This window comes from Melospiza georgiana, chromosome 6 (genome assembly GCF_028018845.1).
Source record: "Melospiza georgiana isolate bMelGeo1 chromosome 6, bMelGeo1.pri, whole genome shotgun sequence".
NCBI classification, from domain to species: Eukaryota; Metazoa; Chordata; class Aves; order Passeriformes; family Passerellidae; genus Melospiza; species Melospiza georgiana.
The window spans coordinates 47,804,536-47,824,999 of record NC_080435.1 but is presented as its reverse complement, the minus strand read 5'-3'; the positions used below and the strand labels follow the sequence as shown (position 1 = coordinate 47,824,999).

At 41.6% G+C, this 20,464-nt stretch overlaps 1 protein-coding gene across 4 annotated transcripts in view; it reads left to right on the top strand.

Moving 5' to 3' along the window:
* The window catches only part of CCDC88C (coiled-coil domain containing 88C), a 99,907-nt gene that overhangs the window by 47,804 nt on the left and 31,639 nt on the right, over nt 1–20,464 (top strand). For all 4 annotated transcript variants that reach the window (XM_058026106.1, XM_058026105.1, XM_058026104.1 and 1 more), the window contains exons 6-13: nt 1,051–1,134; nt 2,419–2,559; nt 3,262–3,446; nt 3,980–4,061; nt 4,526–4,684; nt 10,906–11,052; nt 13,431–13,575; nt 20,207–20,388. In XM_058026106.1, the coding sequence (XP_057882089.1) occupies nt 1,051–1,134; nt 2,419–2,559; nt 3,262–3,446; nt 3,980–4,061; nt 4,526–4,684; nt 10,906–11,052; nt 13,431–13,575; nt 20,207–20,388 (1,125 nt within the window). The remainder of the gene's footprint in view (nt 1–1,050; nt 1,135–2,418; nt 2,560–3,261; nt 3,447–3,979; nt 4,062–4,525; nt 4,685–10,905; nt 11,053–13,430; nt 13,576–20,206; nt 20,389–20,464) is intronic.

Here is a 20,464-nt window from a genome sequence, read left to right as displayed (position 1 = left end):
AGAAATGCACAGCGGTCACCAGATAAAGAAATCAGTGTTCTGCACACTAAACCTCTGAGGCAGTAAACAATGGCCTGGTTGCAGGCAGGCCTTTGCTGATAATTGACCTTGTTTGTGGGTCTGCCTTGTGGTTCTGCCCTGCCTTGGGACACTTACCCTGCTCAGCTATGTCAGCTCGATTATGTCAGGGTAAAGCTGTCTATGTATTGCTGCTCTGAACTATGTTAGTGTTGCATTGCAGCACAAAGAATTGTTTTGGCTGCTGAGCATCCTCAGTCCTCATTTGCTGGTCTGAGATTCTTCCCAAGAAAGTTAATGGTTGAGTCTCAGAGCCAGGCCCAGAAGGACACTGTAAATGAGTTTAAAAACACCCTTTTAAATACTCCTAAAGTTCTTCACAGTGCCCTGTTGTTACTAGGAGACAATAACGGTCTTAGTGCACAATCACAGATATAGAGATAGCAGATGTCTGCCTCTTCTAAAGCCTTAAGTAAAAGATTTACTAAAATCTGTTTGTCTGAAATGTCATTCATTTTTATCCAGAATGTTTCTTGTTTTTTATCTAAAGCATATGTTGATTTATTCAAACAAACAAAAACTGAGTGTTGATGTAAATAGTATCTAAAGTGATGCATCTCTTTTCATTGCTAAAACCAAACAAAATGCAAACAGCAAGTCAGGTTAAATGATGCAGTGTGAATGAAGGTTTACATTTGTGCAGCTCCATTAATGAAGCTGTGATGATTTCCTCTGGCTGTTTCCCCACCTCTTGCATGTTGAACTTGTTTTTAAGAGCAAAATCAGCCATTTAACTTAGCCTTGATTGTACTGACTAAAATGTTTAAATAATTTAATGCATAATTTGGTTCATGTTCCATATGGCGCAGTGAAGTGTTATACCTTCTACTGTGACAAAGTGTAGATCTTGAACAGTTTTTTATTAGCAGTGTAGGTTGTTTGAGTTTGGTGTTTTTTTAAAATTTAAATGAAAAATTAAGCAGTAAGTTTAGAGTATGGAGCACTGTTTCAGGATGTGCTTTCTTTTAACAGTGTGAAAGAAAAGAAGAGTTTATTGACAGAATAAAACAATTGGATATTGAAACCCAAGCTGCCATTGTGTCACACATTCAAGAGGTAGGATTCTTAGTATTGTGTATTTTGGTGTTGTATCTCTCTCTCCCTTGACTTAACAGGATTTTTTTTGCTGTAAGATGTTAAAGCTTGGAGTTTCATAGTGGATACATAAACTTCACCAAAAAGAAAATGAAATATACTGCTGCACTCAAACTGTAAGATGAAAATGATTAGATGTTGAAAATCATTACTTGGCTCAGTGGTCTTTTAAAGAGATGCAATGGTACATGCCTTGCTTGCTACTTATGGGTTATGCAGAAGGAGTTGTTGTACGGAGCCATGTGCAATAGTGACAAAATGTATGTGTGTCTTAGAAGCTGCACATTCCCCAAGCCCTGTGGGAGGTGGCACAGCCTGCCCAGTGACTTGCTTCAGACAGTGGCCTCTGAGCTAGATGATCTTATGATCTTGAAGAGCTGAAATTGAGCATATGCTCTGTTTTGAAAGGTGTTTGATCCAATGACGAACATTCTTGGGTTTCTAATGCTTCAGAAGAAGGAATGACTTACCAAAGACTGCAGAAGGTCTCTTTGGTGAGCCAAGTGGAAGTGCCCCTCACTGGGAATGTGTGCTGACTGTTCCCAGGGGTCAGTGCATGCAGGTGTAGAAAGCCTGGTACACTCAAATTTGAGGAACAAATAGGGAAAGTCTTAAGATAGGAACTTTTTTCTTAACATTTAAAAAATAGCTCATTTTTTAGGAAAGAAAAAAGCAGTGATGAGCTAAGCACATGGTTGTAACAAAAGTTGGAGCAGTCATTAACTGAGTTTGAGAGACATGCCTGATGTTTCTGCTAAATGATTCAGAGTAAATCAATTTAGGTAGGGTAACAGTTGAAAGATACAGTTGGCAGCAACTAGAGGTATTTCTGCAGCTGATACAGCTCCTCCCAGCTGTATCAGCTGCAAATTGCAAATTCATTGATATCAGAGGTTCTTCTCAGTAATGTCCAGTGAGGAATAAGTCCCTTCTGTGTGGAAATCACCTCTGGGTCAGTAAGTCAGCTGCACACTTCTAATGTGTGAGTGCACATACTATTGATCATAATATTTATCTGATCACTCTTAAAAATCAGTTACAATAATTATAAAAAATGCAAATACCAAAAATTTCTGGGTAGTGTTACAGTTAAAGTAGTTGCATTTATTATTTTCAGCCTGCATTTGGTAAAATGGATATGTTTTTTAATTTATGGGTAGAAGAAGTGGGGGGATGCTGCATATATGGTGAACAAATTCTCAGCTCAACCAGTGCAAAGACATACTTTTTTGTTCCTATTCCTAGGTGACTCACAATCAGGAGAATGTCTTTGACTTGCAGTGGCTGGAGCTCCCAGATATGGCCCCAGAAGAACTAGAGTCTCTCTCCAGGAATATGGTTTTCCACCTCAGGAGGCTCATTGATGAGAGAGATGAATGCACAGAAGTATGAGGACATATCTCTCCCATATAGAGCTCATGAGAAGCAGCAGTTGTGGGCTCCATTCCTTCTCTTGTCTCTTGTTTGTGCACTAGGTTTCTATTTCTTCTGGACCTTTCTACTACACCTTTGAAAATGTGTAGAAATATTTTGGCCTTTTCATTGCTTCTTGTGTAAGCACTAAGATGTGGTGAAATGATTGGTAGAGAGCAGTTGAGCAGTGTCTCCATGAAGTGGAGACCAAATGTCTCTGCATGTCTGTCCAGTCATTCAGGCAGTGCTTGCTAGTCTCTCCATTGGCATCTAGCCATTGGGCTCCATTGTCTTCTCTAGTTTTTGTGATTCATCAATTCCTTTCCCTTCAGATCTCTGGAGAAGCCTTCTCCTCTTCTTTAGCCTGTTAATCTTCTGTCATGCTTTTGACTGCAATTGTTTTAGTTAAAACTTAGTTGTTACAGGTTTTTATGAATTCTTCAAGGGAAACAGACTACTTATTTTGAACTTTGGAAGGGGAATGTCTTAGTAGTTGGAGCATAGTGGAGATTCCTTTCCTCTTCTGTGAAACCTTCACTCCTGGCTGTTGCTTGAATTCTGTATCATGCCAGATGAGTAATTTCCCAAATCTAAAAACAATTTTTAGGTATTTTTAAAACAATGTATAAATACACTATTTATCTCTTGGAATTACATAGTCTTCTGTATTTCCAGGTCATTGTAGATCTCACTCAAGAAAGAGATTATCTGCAGTCTCAGCAACCACCAAGCCCTCTGAAAGTACCAAGTCCAGATTCTTCCCCAAACCCTGCAAACCCTCTTTCTAATGAAGAAAAGCAGCACCTTGCAGTCGAGCTGGCAGACACAAAGGCTAAATTGAGAAGAATCCGTCAGGAGCTGTAAGTCACCATTATTTTGTGCTTCTAGAGAGACTTGCATATTAAGTCTTGTACATCCTGAAGGTGCAGGAGCCTGTTGGCTCCAATACACTGGCTTCCATAGGAGCTCTCAGAATCACACCTTTTAAATCAGAGCAGTAGGAAGCTAGTAGTGTGTTCGATCTTTTCTTCTTTCATAATTGGCCTTTAAATGTAGAGTGAAGGCTACTTACATTCTTCTTTTTGTGTCTCATCTCTCTCTTCCCCCCTTCAAAATACCAGCTGGCAGCTCTGCTTTTTAACCTGAAGTGGAAGCTATCTATGACAGCCTGTGCACCAGTGAGATTTGAGCACAGGAACTTAGTATAAAAACGGGGTTGCAAATTCGGATCCATGATATGTGTATAGTACCATGAGAAAATGATGAAGCTGTCATAACAAAGAATATGCTGGGAGATTTTTCTCTTCCATTACAGATTCCTAGCAGTGTCTATATAATCAATATTGTTTCAGGAAAGAAAAAAAATTACTAAGATTTTTCTAATCCTTTTCAGGGAAGAGAAGTCTGAGCAGCTTGCAGATTCTAAACATGAAGTTGAGCAGCTCACCCTAGAGCTGCAAAAAATAAAGCAAGAGGTGAGATGGGCTCGTTTTACTGTGACAATTTTCCCTATTTAAAAAAAAAATGCTGTTTCAGTATGAGGCTAAAATTACTACTATGTCTGTTTTATTATTAGGAAATCAACTTAGTCCAGCAAGCTGTTTAAAGATTATGGTTGTGGCATAGCAGTGCTATGCTTCCCACTTAAGTGTTGAGAGCAGTCTCATCTGTTCAGCTTGCAAGTAGCCTAGTAGTGCCTGAATGCTTATGCAGCATCAGGTGTGCTGCAACAGGCATAGTAATGTCAGAGGTCCAACAGGCTGAAAAACCTCTCTGTCTTGTAAGGAATTTACTGGCTACTAGGAGAATTCTTACTCCTTAACCAGAGGAATACTGTTTGTATTTATTTACTGATGGTACGCATAAACAAAAAAATAAAGTTTAAAGTACATGCTAACAAATATTAAGTTAGGTTTTTGTCCCTGCTTATCCCTCACAGAACACGCACCTTGCCTCAGATGCTCGCTCTGCCCGAGCCTACAGGGATGAGCTGGATTCCCTGAGGGAGAGGGCAAACCGCGTGGAGAGGCTGGAGATGGAGCTGGTTCGGTGCAAAGAGAAACTTCACGATGTGGAGTTCTACAAAGCCCGCATGGAGGCAAGTGAAAATTAGGAGAAAGATTTGCAGAGTAATCCTTAATGTTTGGCTTTTGTTGTGTTACTGGTTCATGTGTCATTTGTCATTGAGCTGACTGTAGCAGAGCATCAGAGCAAGTAGAAGTTTCATAACACGCATTGTAGCTATTGACTGAGCATTATTAAAACTTCTTTCAGTAGAGGAAGTACTTGGTGCACACAAAATAAATGCACATTAGTTTTAAAGAACTCTGCTTAGTTCAGCGTTATGTGGCTAAACAAGACAGACCTTTTCTGGATGGTATTCCTGGAGTCCAGATCTTTAGTTTAGCTTTAGGTAAATTCCCTCTGTTCCAAAGTTGTTCCTCGGACAAACATTTTAAATAGCATTTATAACTTAAGTGAATGTCTGGGTGTTTTTCCTTTTGGAGCAGATGCATCTGTCAAGACTTTTAAGGATGACCTCAGATGACAAATTCTAGCAACTCCTTTTTGCAACTGTTACTTGTTGTAGAAAGGAGAAAAAATTTGGATCCTCCCTAGTGCCATGAGTGGGTTATGTCAATGAGAAGTGTGTGGCTTTGTTCCAGCAGTAATTTCAGTTGCTTAAGTCACCTGCAGCTATGCCCATCCTGGAATTATTAATTTAATTAGGTTGCAAAAGACCTTAGAGATCATCTGGCCAAACTCATTGGCTCAGCATGGCTGATGTTAAATTTTGGTAGGACTGCTCCTACTTTCTGTTCTTTCAGTTCTTTGAGGAATTCACACCAAAACTCCCAGTAATCCACATACAAAACACTTCAGCCAAGGTCAAATAAATATCCAGGCTGCTGAACCAAATGGAGGTTCAGTAATTGACAGCCTCACTATAATTAGATAAAATTCCAAGTCTGAGGTAGAAGAGTGATGTTGCCAGGCCTCTGGCTGAGAGCACAGACCTTATTTTTCTGCTCTATAAACTCTACTTTGTAGGTTATTTTTTCCCCTTCTTTAACCTAAGGGGGCAGCTAGCTGCTGCTTCTTATGAATAGGTTCACTAGAATGGATGGTTATTAAATGTAGTAATAGACTACAAAAGCCTATCCTGCCTCTCAGTAATTCCCAGTTTGCATTAGGAAGAATGAAGCTCTGCCTCTCTGTTTTCCTCCCTCAAGCTGGAAAATCAGTCATGCTCTGCCCTGGCACACTGGCTATCAGTGAGCCATCCTGGTGTTCCCTTCTGGCTGTGCACTGGAGGTGCTTAGCTGTGCCTGCTGCTCAGATAATTTACCTGGAGCTCAGAGAGGAGATGTTGTGTCTCCTTCATTTGAGATCAAGGCTGTAGCTTTCCTGATTGTCCCAGAGCCAGCAGTTTCCTGGACTGCTCTGTGCATGTCCTGCACTGCTAATCTTGCTTAACATATCATTCAGTTAAGAGACCTTCATGTTAGTTTCAAATTTCTTCTAACTCTCCTTGCTCTTTCTTCCATCCTGTCAGTTTTTGGTGGAACTGGAGAATGTCAGAGATTAGTGCTGGCTCTCCAGGGATGCCTCCCTGCAGTACTGTCATGGTTTAACCCCAGCCAGCAGCCAGGCCCCTTGCAGCCACTAACTCACTCCCCACCAGAGAGATTGGAGGGTGACTTGGAAGGGTAAATGCTGGAAAACTCACAGGTTTAGATAAAGATGGTTTAGTAGGGAAAGCAAAAAGCAGACCAAGGAATTAATTCACTGCTTCCCATGGGCAGGCAGATGTTCAGCCATCTCCAGGAGAGCAGAGCCCCATCACATGTAATGGTGACTTGGAAAGTGAGTGAAACACAATCACTCCAAATGTGCTCCCTTTCCTTCTTCTTCCCACTTTATATACTGAGCATGATGCTGTGTGGTCTGGAATATCCCTTTGGTCAGTTTGAGTCACCTGCCCTGGCTGTGTCTCCCCCAGTCTCCCATGCATCCCCCACTTCCTTGCCATCATGGCACCACAGGAAGCTAAAGAGGCCTTTGCTCTGTGTGAGCTCTACTCAGCAATGACAAAAACATCTCTATTAACACTGTGTTCAGCCAAATGTAAAACACAGCCCCATAGTAGCCATTTGGCCTACCCCAGCCAAAACCAGCACAAATACACTAGTGAGACCAGGAGTATTTCCCATTGATCTGGCACATGTCTAATTTGGAGCCACAGTGTGAACTTTAGCAAAAGTCACATTTGTAGGAGCTGAGCTTTTCTAACAGGCAACAGGATTGCACAGCTGTGTGCAGGGTGCTGTGTGGTTTAGGATAGACATCGAGTTTCACATTCTCACCACTCCCTCTGGCATCGTAGATCAAGTTTTGAATCCAACCGTAGACTGACAGCATTGAGCAGCAGGCAAACTCCATTGGTCTCAGGCTGGTGCATTCAGAGGATTCCACAGGTCCCTATTCTGTGTTTTTATGGTCACAGAGTAGCACAAAGACTGTGCATGCTAGCCAGTATCCAGCTTTCCACGGGGCCTTAGTTTTCTGTCAAATCTGACACAAGTCCTCTGCCCCTCTGAAAGAAGAATTAATGTCTGGGGTCAGTATAGTCTCTGCTTAGATTTGTTCAGGGATATAACATGGTAGAGATTTTTACCTCTAGACAGTACAGTGATTATTTATTTCATGGCATTTACTGGTTGCCAATGGCTTAATAAGCTCTTACTAACCCTTAAGACCTGAACAAATCATCCAGAGCACACAGTGAAAATGTAGGTGTGTTCAGCATCAGCTGCTTTTCTGTGGTAATGTGATACCTTAGGGCTCATAGGGTCTTGACAGGGTTGTTAATAAGCAGTGCCAGATTGGTAGGTGAGAACAAAAAGAGGATTTAATGTTGTGCATCAATGCAGAAAGTATTAAATGAGCTCTTAAAATCTTTTCCTTCCTGTTATTGCAGGAGGAGTGCAAAAGGTTGAAATCTGTATGCCAATGTAACACATTTAAAGCTTGTGTGGTGTTCTCCTTCTCTCTGTGTCTCCCTATGTCTTGGCAAATTGTTCAGGAGTGACATTTTAATTGAACCATCATTCAAGGAACATGAATGTCCTCTGGAGCCTTCCTGCTGGGGTTGCTTAACGAGGTCACAACTGTGAATGTGAGGGAGCAGCTCAGTGCTGGGTTTCCTCCATGGAGGTGCTTCTCTGCAGTGCAGAGCTCCCTTCCAGGATCATCTCCACTGAACCTTTTGTTGTTCCATGAGATGAGATTATTTTCTAAGGCCAAGCAGTATGCCTTGCCCAGTTTTTCTCCTTATCATAATCAAATTTCTATGCAGGATGATGGGAGGAGTCTCTTGTCAATTAAAAAAAAAAGGCAAAAACATGTCTTGTATGTTGTCATATGAGTGTTCAGTGTTTGATTGTCACAGGATGTTAACTGTTATGGCTCAGTAGCAACAGCTTCTGAACTGCCTGAAGACAAGGGTTTGAATTGGGCCAGATGCATGTGAAAATTCTTTTTTTTTTAAGATTTAAACACTCTCATTGCTCCTTAAATTTCTGAAAATGTTACCCAGTGACAGCACACCCTGATTGTGCAACCACTTATCCCCAGAGTTAATTATAACCATCTGAATGCACAGTACACATTGTTAAAGCTATTTCAAGTTACAGTTGATAGGGCATCAAACTACAATATGCAATTCATTTTAGAAAGTGCAAAAGCTGAGTTATAGCCAGTGTATTAAACAAAATCCACAGCCAAATGTTTTTGTTGCTGATTTTAAAATAACCTTATAGTTTTAAAATAATGTTGTTTTTTATATTTGAATTATATATTTGGCTATTTTTATATTTGAATTTGTTAATTTGATTTAAAAGGAACTTTAATTCCAGTGGAAGCAGCACCACCCCATGACCACCACCTGCTGACTGTCTAACAAGTGTGATTTGTAGCCAGTTAGATTTTTAGGTCAGCTGTGTTATTCCAGCAACTTCTGGGAGATGTTAGTGCTGACATGTGTTAGTTAGGACAGCTTTTCTTCCCATGGAAAGCTCCCATGGACTAATTATTTAAATTATATGAACTTTTCAGTATTAAGACAACCTCAGATCTGAGAGTGAGCAATGTCTACCTCATCACAGCAGGCATTTCCACCTGGTTATTAATTTAATATTTCATCAGAACTACTTTGAACTGGCATGACTGCCCATCCTGGATGCTCAATGGAAAGTGCTTCAGTTTTCCATATAGTGCAGCTCCCACTGGTTTGTGGTTTGTACCAGAGTCTGCATATGTGTATGCTCTTGGCACATAGCTTGGCTCTTGATGAGACACTAAAATAACTAGTTCTTGCTTGGTAGGCAGTTTTAAGGATAGTTATGAGGTCATGTCTTTGAGGTCAGACACCGCTTCAGTTCTTGGGGCTGTGGTCCAGATTGAGTGTGGTGATCTAGCAAAGTAAACTCTTGGCACATTGCTGTTTCATTACAGATATTCTGGCAGCTTCCATAACACCCAGCAGTTTTTGTGCCATGTACTTCTGGTCTGTCATCTGTTCAGTGTCAGCCTTTTAAGTTTGCCCACCCTGAAGTGACCCTGTTAGATCAGACTTGGCCCAAAATGCAGGTTCTGTAACCTTAGTGTTTCAGTATTATTGTTATTTTAGTTACTTGCATACTCAGACATTTTAATTGAAGATGAACCTCTTCACAAACACTGACATACTTGTCCTTTTAATGCTACTATAGTAGGGAAATTTTTTCTCTCATGATTTGCAAGTTGGTAGCTGACCCACTGAGAGATCAAGGGCAGTAGGGTACTGCATGAGGTAGAGTTTCCATATTATGCCATATACAGTCGAGCTGCAACAAACAACTCTGATTATGAAAGGCTTTTAAATGATGGCCCCTGTAGTACCAAAAGGCAGGGGGAGTGGCTGTCATTAGACACTCTTAAATCATTCTTAAAGCTGTCTGTCTTTTTTTCCTTCTTTTCTGTTTGCTTTTTAAATAAATGAGCTTATATAAGGCTTCTTAAGGCTGATTACACCCCAAAAAGGAGAAGATAGTAACTGATTAAGTTGTGAAAGTGATTTGCTCATGCCTCGTGATCTTTCAGGAATCTACTTGGTTTGGATGTTTGTGGTCTGAGAGACCAGACATGAACACTGTGTCAGCAGAGACATCACATTTGGAGTCAGTTATCCAGGAATAAACTTGTCTAGCAGTTTGTCCTGTTTGCACATTTTCTGGTTTTGTATATTTCATTGGAACAGCAGAGTGGATGGGGAGAGAATGATGAAGTTTCTGTAGAGAATCAATCTGCTTCTTGCCCAGTTATAACTTATCTGGGGAAAATTCCTTACTATATCCATTTAATCTTGAAATGCTGATGAATTCCTGCAATAGAACATATATCTTGGACTCAAGACTTATCTGAGGATCAACTAAAGTAAAAGCTATCAGTGAGGTATTATAGCTTAAAATGAGACATTTTTGATAAATGTGTTTAAAATATGACCAACATTTCATGGCCAGATTTCATGCTTTGGATATTTCATGTTTCCAGAATAAGATACTTGAATGAACAGAGTTTCATTTGATTTGCTGTTTGCAAAGGAGCAGCTTCAGTGCAGTGTAATTCACCTGTTTACAACAAAAGAATAAATTAAACTTCTACTCTGTAGAACCAGATCCAGAAGCTCTAATGAGTAAGTGACATGGCTTGTGCAGTTGATGCTCAGGTGTTTAGTGGGGAAGTGGCAGGGAGTGTTAAATGATAAATATAAAACAACTTCTGCTGTTCAAGTGAATTAAAATTCTGTTCATGACAGAGAGATAAACTTTATTAAACAAACATTTGCACATGAGTGTACTGAAACAGGAATGTGGATCTTGAATGTATTGATGGATACTGTTCCCCATCCCTTGAAAGTAAATAATCTGTTTTGAAGCTGGGAAAACAAGGAACTATGATGAATTGGCAAAGGAATTATAACAGTGGAATTGAACAGTTGCTCTTTTGTGTGCACCTTTTGATCTAGCCTTGTATGAAGCAAAGAAACTGTTAAGCTTGTAAAATTCACGAAGAAACTCTAAGAAATATTAGATTTACTTGTATAGTGACTCAAAGGTAATAAAAAAATACTATCATCTTTCATTAAAATATTAAGTAAAAGTCTTTCTATGAAACATGTCAGATTTCCTTCTTGTTTTTTTGCAATGTCACTTTATTAAAATCACTTGGTTGATGAAAAGTCAGTAAGAAATTAATAATGTTACTTTTTTTCCCTAGGAATTAAGAGAAGACAACATTGTATTAATTGAAACAAAAGCCATGCTAGAAGAACAGCTAACCATGGCAAGAGCTCGTGGTGATAAGCTGCATGAATTAGAGAAGGAAAATCTACAGTTGAAATCCAAACTTCATGATGTAGAGCTGGTATGCACTTTCTTTTTCATTATGCTTATTTCTTAAACTTCTGTTTTTATCTTTACATTACAAAATCAAGTCACAGAAACTGGTAGAGACAGGCAAATAAATCAGTAGTGCTTTTGAAGAGGTTTTTAGATTGAACTTTCTGCACATGAATTCTTGAAATAGTGCAATGTTAACAGTGTAGTTATTGCCAGTGCTACTTTGTATGAGACTGAAGGTTTTTTATGCAGAAGGTATATCACAATTTTATAATACAGTCTGCTTTCACACATTTTGTTAATGGAGATATTAAAGTCTGTTTAAGTAGAAGTCTCTTAGATCAGGAAATTAAATCTACTCTAGCTAATAGTCTTTCTTGTTGGAAACAAAATACCCAGCCATTGCAGAGTCTTTAAGAATCCATTACCACTGTAAAAGACACAAAATTCTAGAATTGCTTTATGTGTAAATCAGAGATATGTTTTATTGCTTCATAAATAAGGAAAGGTAATAAGTGGGAGACTATTGTCTACAAACAAACATTGGACTTCATAAACCTACTAGAAATAATAACTACTCTTTTATCTCTTGTATTTTACTTAACAGTCCTCCTCTTATCCCACCATGATTTGAATTCTTGTAGTTTCTCTATAGAGGATTTTCAACAGGTTCTGTTGGAAATAAAAGTGTGGAGGATGCTGTATGGGATGACTAAATCTTGATGTACATCAGTGACTAGGGATGTCCCTCAGGGATCCATACTGGGACCAGTGTTACCTAATATCTTTGTCATTTATGACATTGTCAAAGCAGTCAAGTGCACTGTCAGTGGATGTGCAGGTGACACCAAGCAGAGTGGTGTGGCTGACACACCTGAAGGATGGGATGGCCATCCAGAGGGACCTGGACAAGCTCAGGCAGTGGGCCCATGGGGATCTCCTGTGGTTGAACAAGATCTAGTTCAAGGTGCAGCACCTGGGTCAGGCAACCCCTGGTATCAACACGGGCTGGGCATGAACAGATGAGAGCAGCCCTTCTGAGAAGGACTTGGGGGTGCTGGTGGGTGAGAGGTTGGTCATGACCCAGCCCTAGGCACTCACAGCCCAGAGAGCCAGATGTGCCCTGGGCTGCATCCAAAGCAGCATGATCAGCAGAGTGAGGGAGGGGATTCTACCCCTCCATTCGGCTCTGCTGAGACCCCACCTGCAGTGCTGCATCCAGCTCTGGGGTCCCAGCACAGGAAGGACATGGACCTATTGGAACAAGTCCAGAGGAGGGTCTCCCAGATGATCAGAGGGATGGGGCGCCTGTCCTGTGAAGAAAGGCTGAGAGAATTGGGATTTTCCAGCCTGGAGAAGAGGGGGCTCCAGGGTGACCTAATTGCTGCCTTGCAGTACCTGGAGGGAGCCCAGAAGAAAGATGATGGAAGACATTTTACAAGGGCATGTGGTGATAGGACCAGAGAGAATGACTTCAAACTAAGAGAGAGTAGGTTTAGATTAGACAGTAGGAAGAAGAAATTCTTTACTGTGAGGTGTTGAGACACTGAAAGAGGTTTCCCAGAGAAGTTGTGGGTGCTTCATCCCTCGAAGTGTTAAAGGCCAGGTTGGACAGGACTTTGAGCAACCTGGTCTAGTGGGGAAGTGTCCCTTCCCTTGGGAAGAACTGCATAACCTTTAGTGTCCCTTCCATCCCAAACCATTTTATGATTCTATGATTCAGGATATTATAAAGATCATGTAATGCTCAGCTTCTCCAAACTTGCTGGAGATTTTGCATGCTTTTCTGGTGACTTGATGAATTTTTGAGTTTTGGTTTCTGAAAAGCTGAGAACCACTGAGGCAGCATTTCAGTTCCCACAAAAGCAAATGGCCCAAATAGTCACAAGAAGCAACAATAGATTCATTCTCCAGGTCTGTTTTCAGGAGTTAGGATTCAAAGTAGGAGGCAGGTGTTACTTGCTTATCCATATGACTGTGTCCAAGTTTGATGTGATGAGTTGAAGCTCTGCAGAATTCAAGGTTCTATCTGAAGAACTTCAGTGTGTCAGAGCATGATGCTGCATGTGTTTGAGGAGCTTAGCTCTGGAGACATCTTCAATCCAGTCTGCCATACTAGTCCTGGCTTGCAATGGCTCTGTCATCACCCAGTGAGTTCTCACTGCCATTCCCCTCTCTCCAAGTGTATCATGGACCAGAGCTGGTGCTAAACAGGGCCAGCTGGGCTTTGCTTTCTGTGGCTCATACAGGTGGCCCACTGCAGCCATGTAATGCTGAAGATGTATTTCATTATAAAACCCCAGCGTTTAAGGAGATTGTTCTACCCTCAGCATGCACTGTGCTTGCAGCAGCTCAGCCTGCAGTCTTAGAGATCACCCTTTCATTCATGTGTGTCTTGCACAGGACCGGGACACGGACAAGAAGAGAATTGAGGAGCTGCTGGAGGAGAACATGGTCTTGGAGATTGCACAGAAACAGAGCATGAACGAGTCTGCACACCTAGGCTGGGAACTAGAACAGCTGTCTAAAAGCACTGATCTTGCAGATAGTGAGTACCACCTGGGGTAGCTGTGGTGTTTGTGATCTGTTGCTGAATAAACAGATTGGTTCACTGGGAACAGAAATCGAATCCAAGATTGGAAAGCTTCTCTCATTCAGCCACTTGACTTTGACCTTCATTTTTTTGAACTTCTAAAATGTATTCCTCTTCCTTTCACTCTCTTTTGAAAGCATCAAAATGTTTCCTTTTGTTATGTTCATCACTGAGAGAATGACTTTTAAGTATTACACTTTAATAAAAATTAAAAAATAAAGAAAGCTTTGCAAATGACGCAGCAGAAATGTCACATTGAATATTTCTAACTGAATGGTTGGGTGGAGTCTGTGATCTTTAGTATTCTTTAGTACAGTTAATACAGACAGTTATGTGGTCTTTAAGTCCCAGGAAGTAATGTATGCTGAAGTCATTTATTTTTACAAGATACTGAAAAATGCGTGCAGTTAAAATAACTGGCTGATTTTTTTTCTTTGAGTGGTTGATTTGATTTCCGTAGCTATCACAAACATAGCTTATTCTTTCTTCACTGGACAGGTTTTAGCTTTGGTTCCTGTGTTTAGCATTTCTTCTGTCTATTACAGCAGCCTAAATAACAATTCTAAGTGGAACTGGGGAAATATAAACTATTTCCTCTAATTCAACACGCAGCTTTGAGTATTGACTATTCACCCTATTTTGCTAAGGTTTGCGTGTTTGGCTTTGTGAGCCAGGAACAGTTGAACTTGAAGACAAAGGAATAAATTAGAGTAAGCAGATGTTAAGTTTTCAGTGAAACTGTCTAGAATAGCTTTGTTTTGTAAAACAGTTGTGTGTGTGGCTGACACCAATTCTGAAATCTTCTTGCTGTCTGGGATCTGGGTTCTCTTCACTAAGATTAATGGCTAGTTAATTGTTACTTCTAAATAATAATCTTGCAAAGCAGGTTATGTTAGCATGAGAAATGAATGTCACTCTATTACTTCTTCTGTGAAATCAACAATATTGCTCATTGTGTTAGTGGGGAGAAAAGCACAGTTCTCTCCAAACTTAAAAATTTTGATCAAGAGTATTTCAGGAAAATATAAAAATATCTAAATTTTATGGCCCGTTTGAAATAGCAAGTTTTGTTCCCTTCCTGGTTTGCTTTCACTGTTGATGTAATCAAAGGAGGAATGCTAGTTACCTCTTATTAACTAATTTCTATCAAACATAACTTGAAAAATTTGCTTGAGTGATTTAGCACTGCACTGATGTGCAGTATTTTAGCACTGGAGCTTCAGAAGCTCCCTGATTAACCAAAGAAAAAGAATGAGGAACTGAGAATGTCCATAAATTTGTATTCAGTAGGAAAATAAAATGGTGAAGGAAGTGGTTTTTTTTTTAAGGAACATTTAACTTTGTACTTTTATTTAATGGATGTGCTATTCTGACTTTACAGTAATTCTCTGTAAGAAGTTTTATTTCAATCCATGTTGCTGTTCTGAATGCCGCTTGTTTGTACAAATAGAGTCAGACTGCAAAACTCTTCTGGAAAATCTCCCATTCCTGGCTATCAAGTAGAGTCTGCAAGGGTGGCAGATAGAAGATTTTACCAGCTAGTTTGGTATTTTTTATTAAAAATAAATTAAAAATTAGCATGAGTAAAAGTAATTTAGGTGGACTTCAGAACAGAACGCAACTGGAGTATTTAGTTAGTAAATGTTAAGTATTTGAGTCTTCACTTGACCAAAGCTTTCCAGGTGATGCTCTGCAAAAGAGACAAACAGAATGTTACCAATATCAGAAAGTTGCCAGCTTAAAGTACTCAGTATGCTGTAGTGCTTATTTAGAAGGAGTTACTAATTTTCTTAGGTTTAAAGACAGTGTTAAAGTCAATTTCATATGAAATGTGATTTTGAGGTGATGGGTAGCAATTATTTCATGTGTACAAGAAGGTTGCTCTTGTAATTATTCAAATGCTGGGCAGAGAAATTAACAGAGCAGTGAGGCTCAGGTGATGGATTTGAGGCTGAGAGGTAGTGTCGTGGGTTGACAGCCTTTATCCCAATATCGTGTGTTGTGTCTGGCAGCTGTGCCTTTTCTCTCTTCCCCCCCCCCGGCCGTCTTGCTGCGGCGGGGCGGGGAAGAGAGGGGGGGGAGTGTTTGACCAGGCCTTTTTGGCTTTTTGCTGCTTGGCTTGGCTAGCCGCTTTGCTTGCTTGCTTTCTGCTTTTTGCGCTGTTTTTTTTCTTTTCTTTTGTTCCCTCTTTCTTACCCTCCCCTGAAGATACTGGACCGGTTCCGGACCTGACCTGAGACGTCCAGGACACCTGGAGCTTGCAAGAGAAGCTTGAAGCCCTCACCACACAGTCTGTTTCTTTCCTTTTCTTGTGTTGGGGAGTGTTCTTTTGTTACTTGTAAATAAATAGGTTTTGTTTTCCACTTTGCTCCTCCGAGAAATTCCTTCCCGAACCCGGTGTTGGGGGAGGGGTGGTTGGAGGTTTGTTTTGTTTTGGGGGGCTCCCTTTTGGAGATTTCCCCTAATTTGTCCTAAACCAGGACAATATACTTTTTGGTGCGTTGGCCGGGAAAGGGAGGCCAAAAAAACAGTGGAAAAAAAACCTATAACAATAATATTTTGGTTTTGGCTATTTTGGTGGGCATATTGGTGATTCATAATGTCATTTGGAGTGGAAGCTTGCCGGTATTTCTGGTCCCTAGGGGTTTTTGAAGTTTTAATACTTTTGTGGTCCCTGGGGTTATTTCCTTACCCAAAAATAGCTCTGATGTTGTCCCTAATAAGTAGCTTTTGTAAGCGGGGGGCACTAACCAGAATAGTCATTGTGCTGGTCTTATGTGTGATGATGTGTCGGATAAAAATGCTGGACTTTATTTCAGGAATGTATGGGTTGCTGTTATGGTTGTTTACTCAGTTTGTTTGGGGAGACGAAGGGGAAGGGGCTTTTCAGCCTTTGTCCTCCTTCTTGTCCTCCAAATTGTTGACATCTCTATTAGAAAATACTGAATTTCCCCTGAGTTTGAAAGAAACCATCTTTCTGGCATTTAATTTATTAAGCCTTTTCTATACTGTCTGGAGTGTGTATAAAATGAAGAATGAGATTTCTAGAGGGGTTAGAGACACTCCTGACTTAGGAGTAAAACAAAGCAGGAAAAATCTTGACTGGAGTGGGAAATGGGAGGACATGGGCCAGACTTTAAAGGAACTTTCCGATCCTATAGATTGGGACTTTCCATCTGATCAAATTCAGGATCCAGTCGAGGTGGCAAAGTATTTGAGGGAGAAGTGCCATGGTAATACTAAGGAGGAAAGGGTTACTGCAGTGAGCTGGGCCTTGGCGTTTGTTTACCGTACTCTGCTAGATACTGTGGAGCAGCAGATAGCAGAAAGGGAACAGGGAGATAAGTTAGTTACTATCCCAGTGACCCAGGCTGCAGCTAACATCCCTGAGTATAGTCAGATTGTGAGACCCCTTTATCTGGTTACCCGCAAGAAGAACAACTTCCATTGGGGCCCTGAGCAGCAGCAAGCTTTCATCCAAATCAAGCAGGAGATCGCTCATGCTGTAGCCCTTGGTCCAGTCAGGACGGGACCAGATGTGAAGAACGTGCTCTACTCTGCAGCCGGGAGCCATGGTCTGTCCTGGAGCCTTTGGCAGAAGGTGCCTGGCGAGACCCGAGGCCGACCATTGGGATTTTGGAGTCGGAGCTACAGGGGGTCTGAATATAACTATACTCCAACAGAAAAGGAAATCTTGGCCGCCTATGAAGGAGTCCAAGCCGCCTCAGAGGTGATTGGTACAGAGGCACAACTCCTTCTGGCACCCCGACTACCGGTGCTGGGATGGATGTTCAGAGGAAAGGTTCCCTCTACCCACCATGCCACCAATGCTACTTGGAGTAAGTGGATTGCCCTCATTACGCAGCGCGCTCGAATTGGGAAGTTAAATCGCCCTGGGATCCTGGAAATAATTACAAATTGGCCCGAAGGTGAAAGCTTTAGTGTCGCGGATGAGGAACAAGAGCCAGTGACCCGGGTTGAGGAAGCTCCGCCATACAATCAGTTACCAGCAGAAGAAACGCGTTACGCTCTATTCACCGATGGTTCTTGTCGCATCATAGGGATGAAACGGAAGTGGAAAGCAGCTGTATGGAGTCCCACTTGACGAGTTGCAGAGGCTACTGAAGGAGAAGGCGAATCCAGTCAATTTGCTGAAATCAAAGCTATTCAACTGGCCCTAGGTATTGCAGAGAGAGAGAAGTGGCCAAGGCTCTATTTGTATACCGATTCGTGGATGGCAGCCAACGCTCTATGGGGATGGCTGAAGAGATGGAAAGAGGCGAACTGGCAGCGAAGAGGAAAACCAATTTGGGCTGCGGAAGAGTGGAAAGATATCGCTACTCGGTTAGAGAAGTTACCTGTGAAGGTTCGCCATGTAGATGCCCATGTCCCCAGAAGTAGAGCTAATGAAGAGCAGCAAAACAACCAGCAAGTACATCAGGCTGCAAAGATAGGGGAGTTGAAGATAGATCTCGACTGGGAGCATAAGGGAGAGTTATTCTTAGCACGATGGGCCCATGATGCCTCAGGCCACCAGGGTAGAGATGCTACCTATAAGTGGGCACGAGACCGAGGGGTGGATCTAACCATGGACAGTATCTCTCAGGTTATTCGTGACTGTGAGACGTGTGCTGCCATTAAGCAGGCCAAGCGGGTGAAGCCCCTCTGGTATGGGGGGCGGTGGTCTAAGTACAAATACGGGGAGGCCTGGCAGATTGATTACATCACACTGCCTCAAACCCGCCAGGGCAAGCGCTATGTACTGACCATGGTAGAAGCCACCACGGGATGGTTGGAAACCTACCCTGTGTCTCATGCCACAGCCCGTAACACTATCTTGGGCCTTGAAAAGCAGGTCCTTTGGAGGCACGGTACTCCCGAGAGAATTGAGTCGGATAATGGGACTCATTTTAAAAACAATCTTATTAATACTTGGGCTAGGGAACATGGCATCGAGTGGATATACCATATCCCCTATCATGCACCAGCTGCAGGGAAGGTGGAAAGGTATAATGGATTGTTAAAAACCACCTTAAAAGCATTGGGTGGGGGGTCTTTAAAAAACTGGGAGCAGCATTTAGCAAAGGCTACCTGGTTAGTTAACACTCGAGGTTCCACCAACCGAGCAGGTCCTGCTCAGTCTGAGCTCCTTAATATAGTAGATGGGGATAAAGCCCCAGTGGCCCATGTCAGAGGTTTGTTGGGAAAGACAGTATGGATCAACCCTGCCTCGAGTACAGACAAACCCATCCGTGGGATTGTCTTTGCTCAAGGACCAGGTTATACATGGTGGATAATGCAGAAAGATGGAACAACACGGTGTGTACCTCAGGGAGACCTGATTGTGGGATGAGATGAATATGAATGTCATTGTTTGTTGAATGTGAGACAGAAGGAAACTGTATAAAGTATATTGTCCTGGTTTAGGACAAATTAGGGGAAATCTCCAAAAGGGAGCCCCCCAAAACAAAACAAACCTCCAACCACCCCTCCCCCAACACCGGGTTCGGGAAGGAATTTCTCGGAGGAGCAAAGTGGAAAACAAAACCTATTTATTTACAAGTAACAAAAGAACACTCCCCAACACAAGAAAAGGAAAGAAACAGACTGTGTGGTGAGGGCTTCAAGCTTCTCTTGCAAGCTCCAGGTGTCCTGGACGTCTCAGGTCAGGTCTGGAACCGGTCCAGTATCTTCAGGGGAGGGTAAGAAAGAGGGAACAAAAGAAAAGAAAAAAAACAGCGCAAAAAGCAGAAAGCAAGCAAGCAAAGCGGCTAGCCAAGCCAAGCAGCAAAAAGCCAAAAGCAAAAAGGCCTGGTCAAACACTCCCCCCCTCTCTTCCCCGCCCCGCCGCAGCAAGACGGCCGGGGGGGGGGAAGAGAGAAAAGGCACAGCTGCCAGACACAACACACGATATTGGGATAAAGACTGAGACTTTTGATCTACGAGCATTGAGTAAAACAAATCTCTGTTGTAAGACTTGTATAAATTTAGTTCTGAGATTTCTACTTCAGACACTTCTCAGATCAGCATTCTGATGGGTGTCCCATGCCTGGATACCTAGGAGTAAATTATTCTCTGTGCTTCAGCATACTCTTGATGAAGAAGCTATAATGATAAGCACTGGAATTCTCTTGTGTAAGAATTTTTTCTGTAACTGAATGTGATTGAATACCTGAGTTTTCAGTAGCTCTTGGAAGTGCACCACCTTGCTGTTTTAGCAAAAACTTAGCAGAGGTTTACTTTCTGCTTTAGTTTATTTCTGTGATGAAAGTATGAGATGGTATCACAGTATATTTTGTTACTAACATTAGACACGCTCCCTACATGACTAAAGCAAATTTAAAATGAATTAAGAAAGTAAGCAACTTTATAGATGGCTGGCTGTTCAGATAGTACTCTATTTATTGACGGTATTAATGGTTGTCTGTGAAAATGAGTTCTGTTTTTAACCAAGTATTTACTTAGCAGTCAAGCTGAAATTGTAAGACTGATGGCAGTAGTCTTCATCCAGGTGGATCTTGTGCACCTCAGAAGGAGACACTGGTGAATTGATTAGTGCCACCTTCTGCTTCTCATGTTTCAACAGCCAGAAAGTCCTTTGTGTTTGAGTTGAATGAATGTGCTTCAAGTCGAATACTGAAGCTGGAGAAGGATAATCAGAGCTTGCAGAACACAATCCAAGAGCTGAGAGATGCCTCCTTGACCTCCAGAGAGAGCAGCCTAAAGTTTGTGGAACTGGAAAAGGAAAATCAGCAGCTTAGCAAAAAGGTAATTTGCTCACAGGAGCAAATGGAGCTCTTAGTTTTTTTAAACACAGTGCACAAAGGGCTGTGCAGCATTCCTG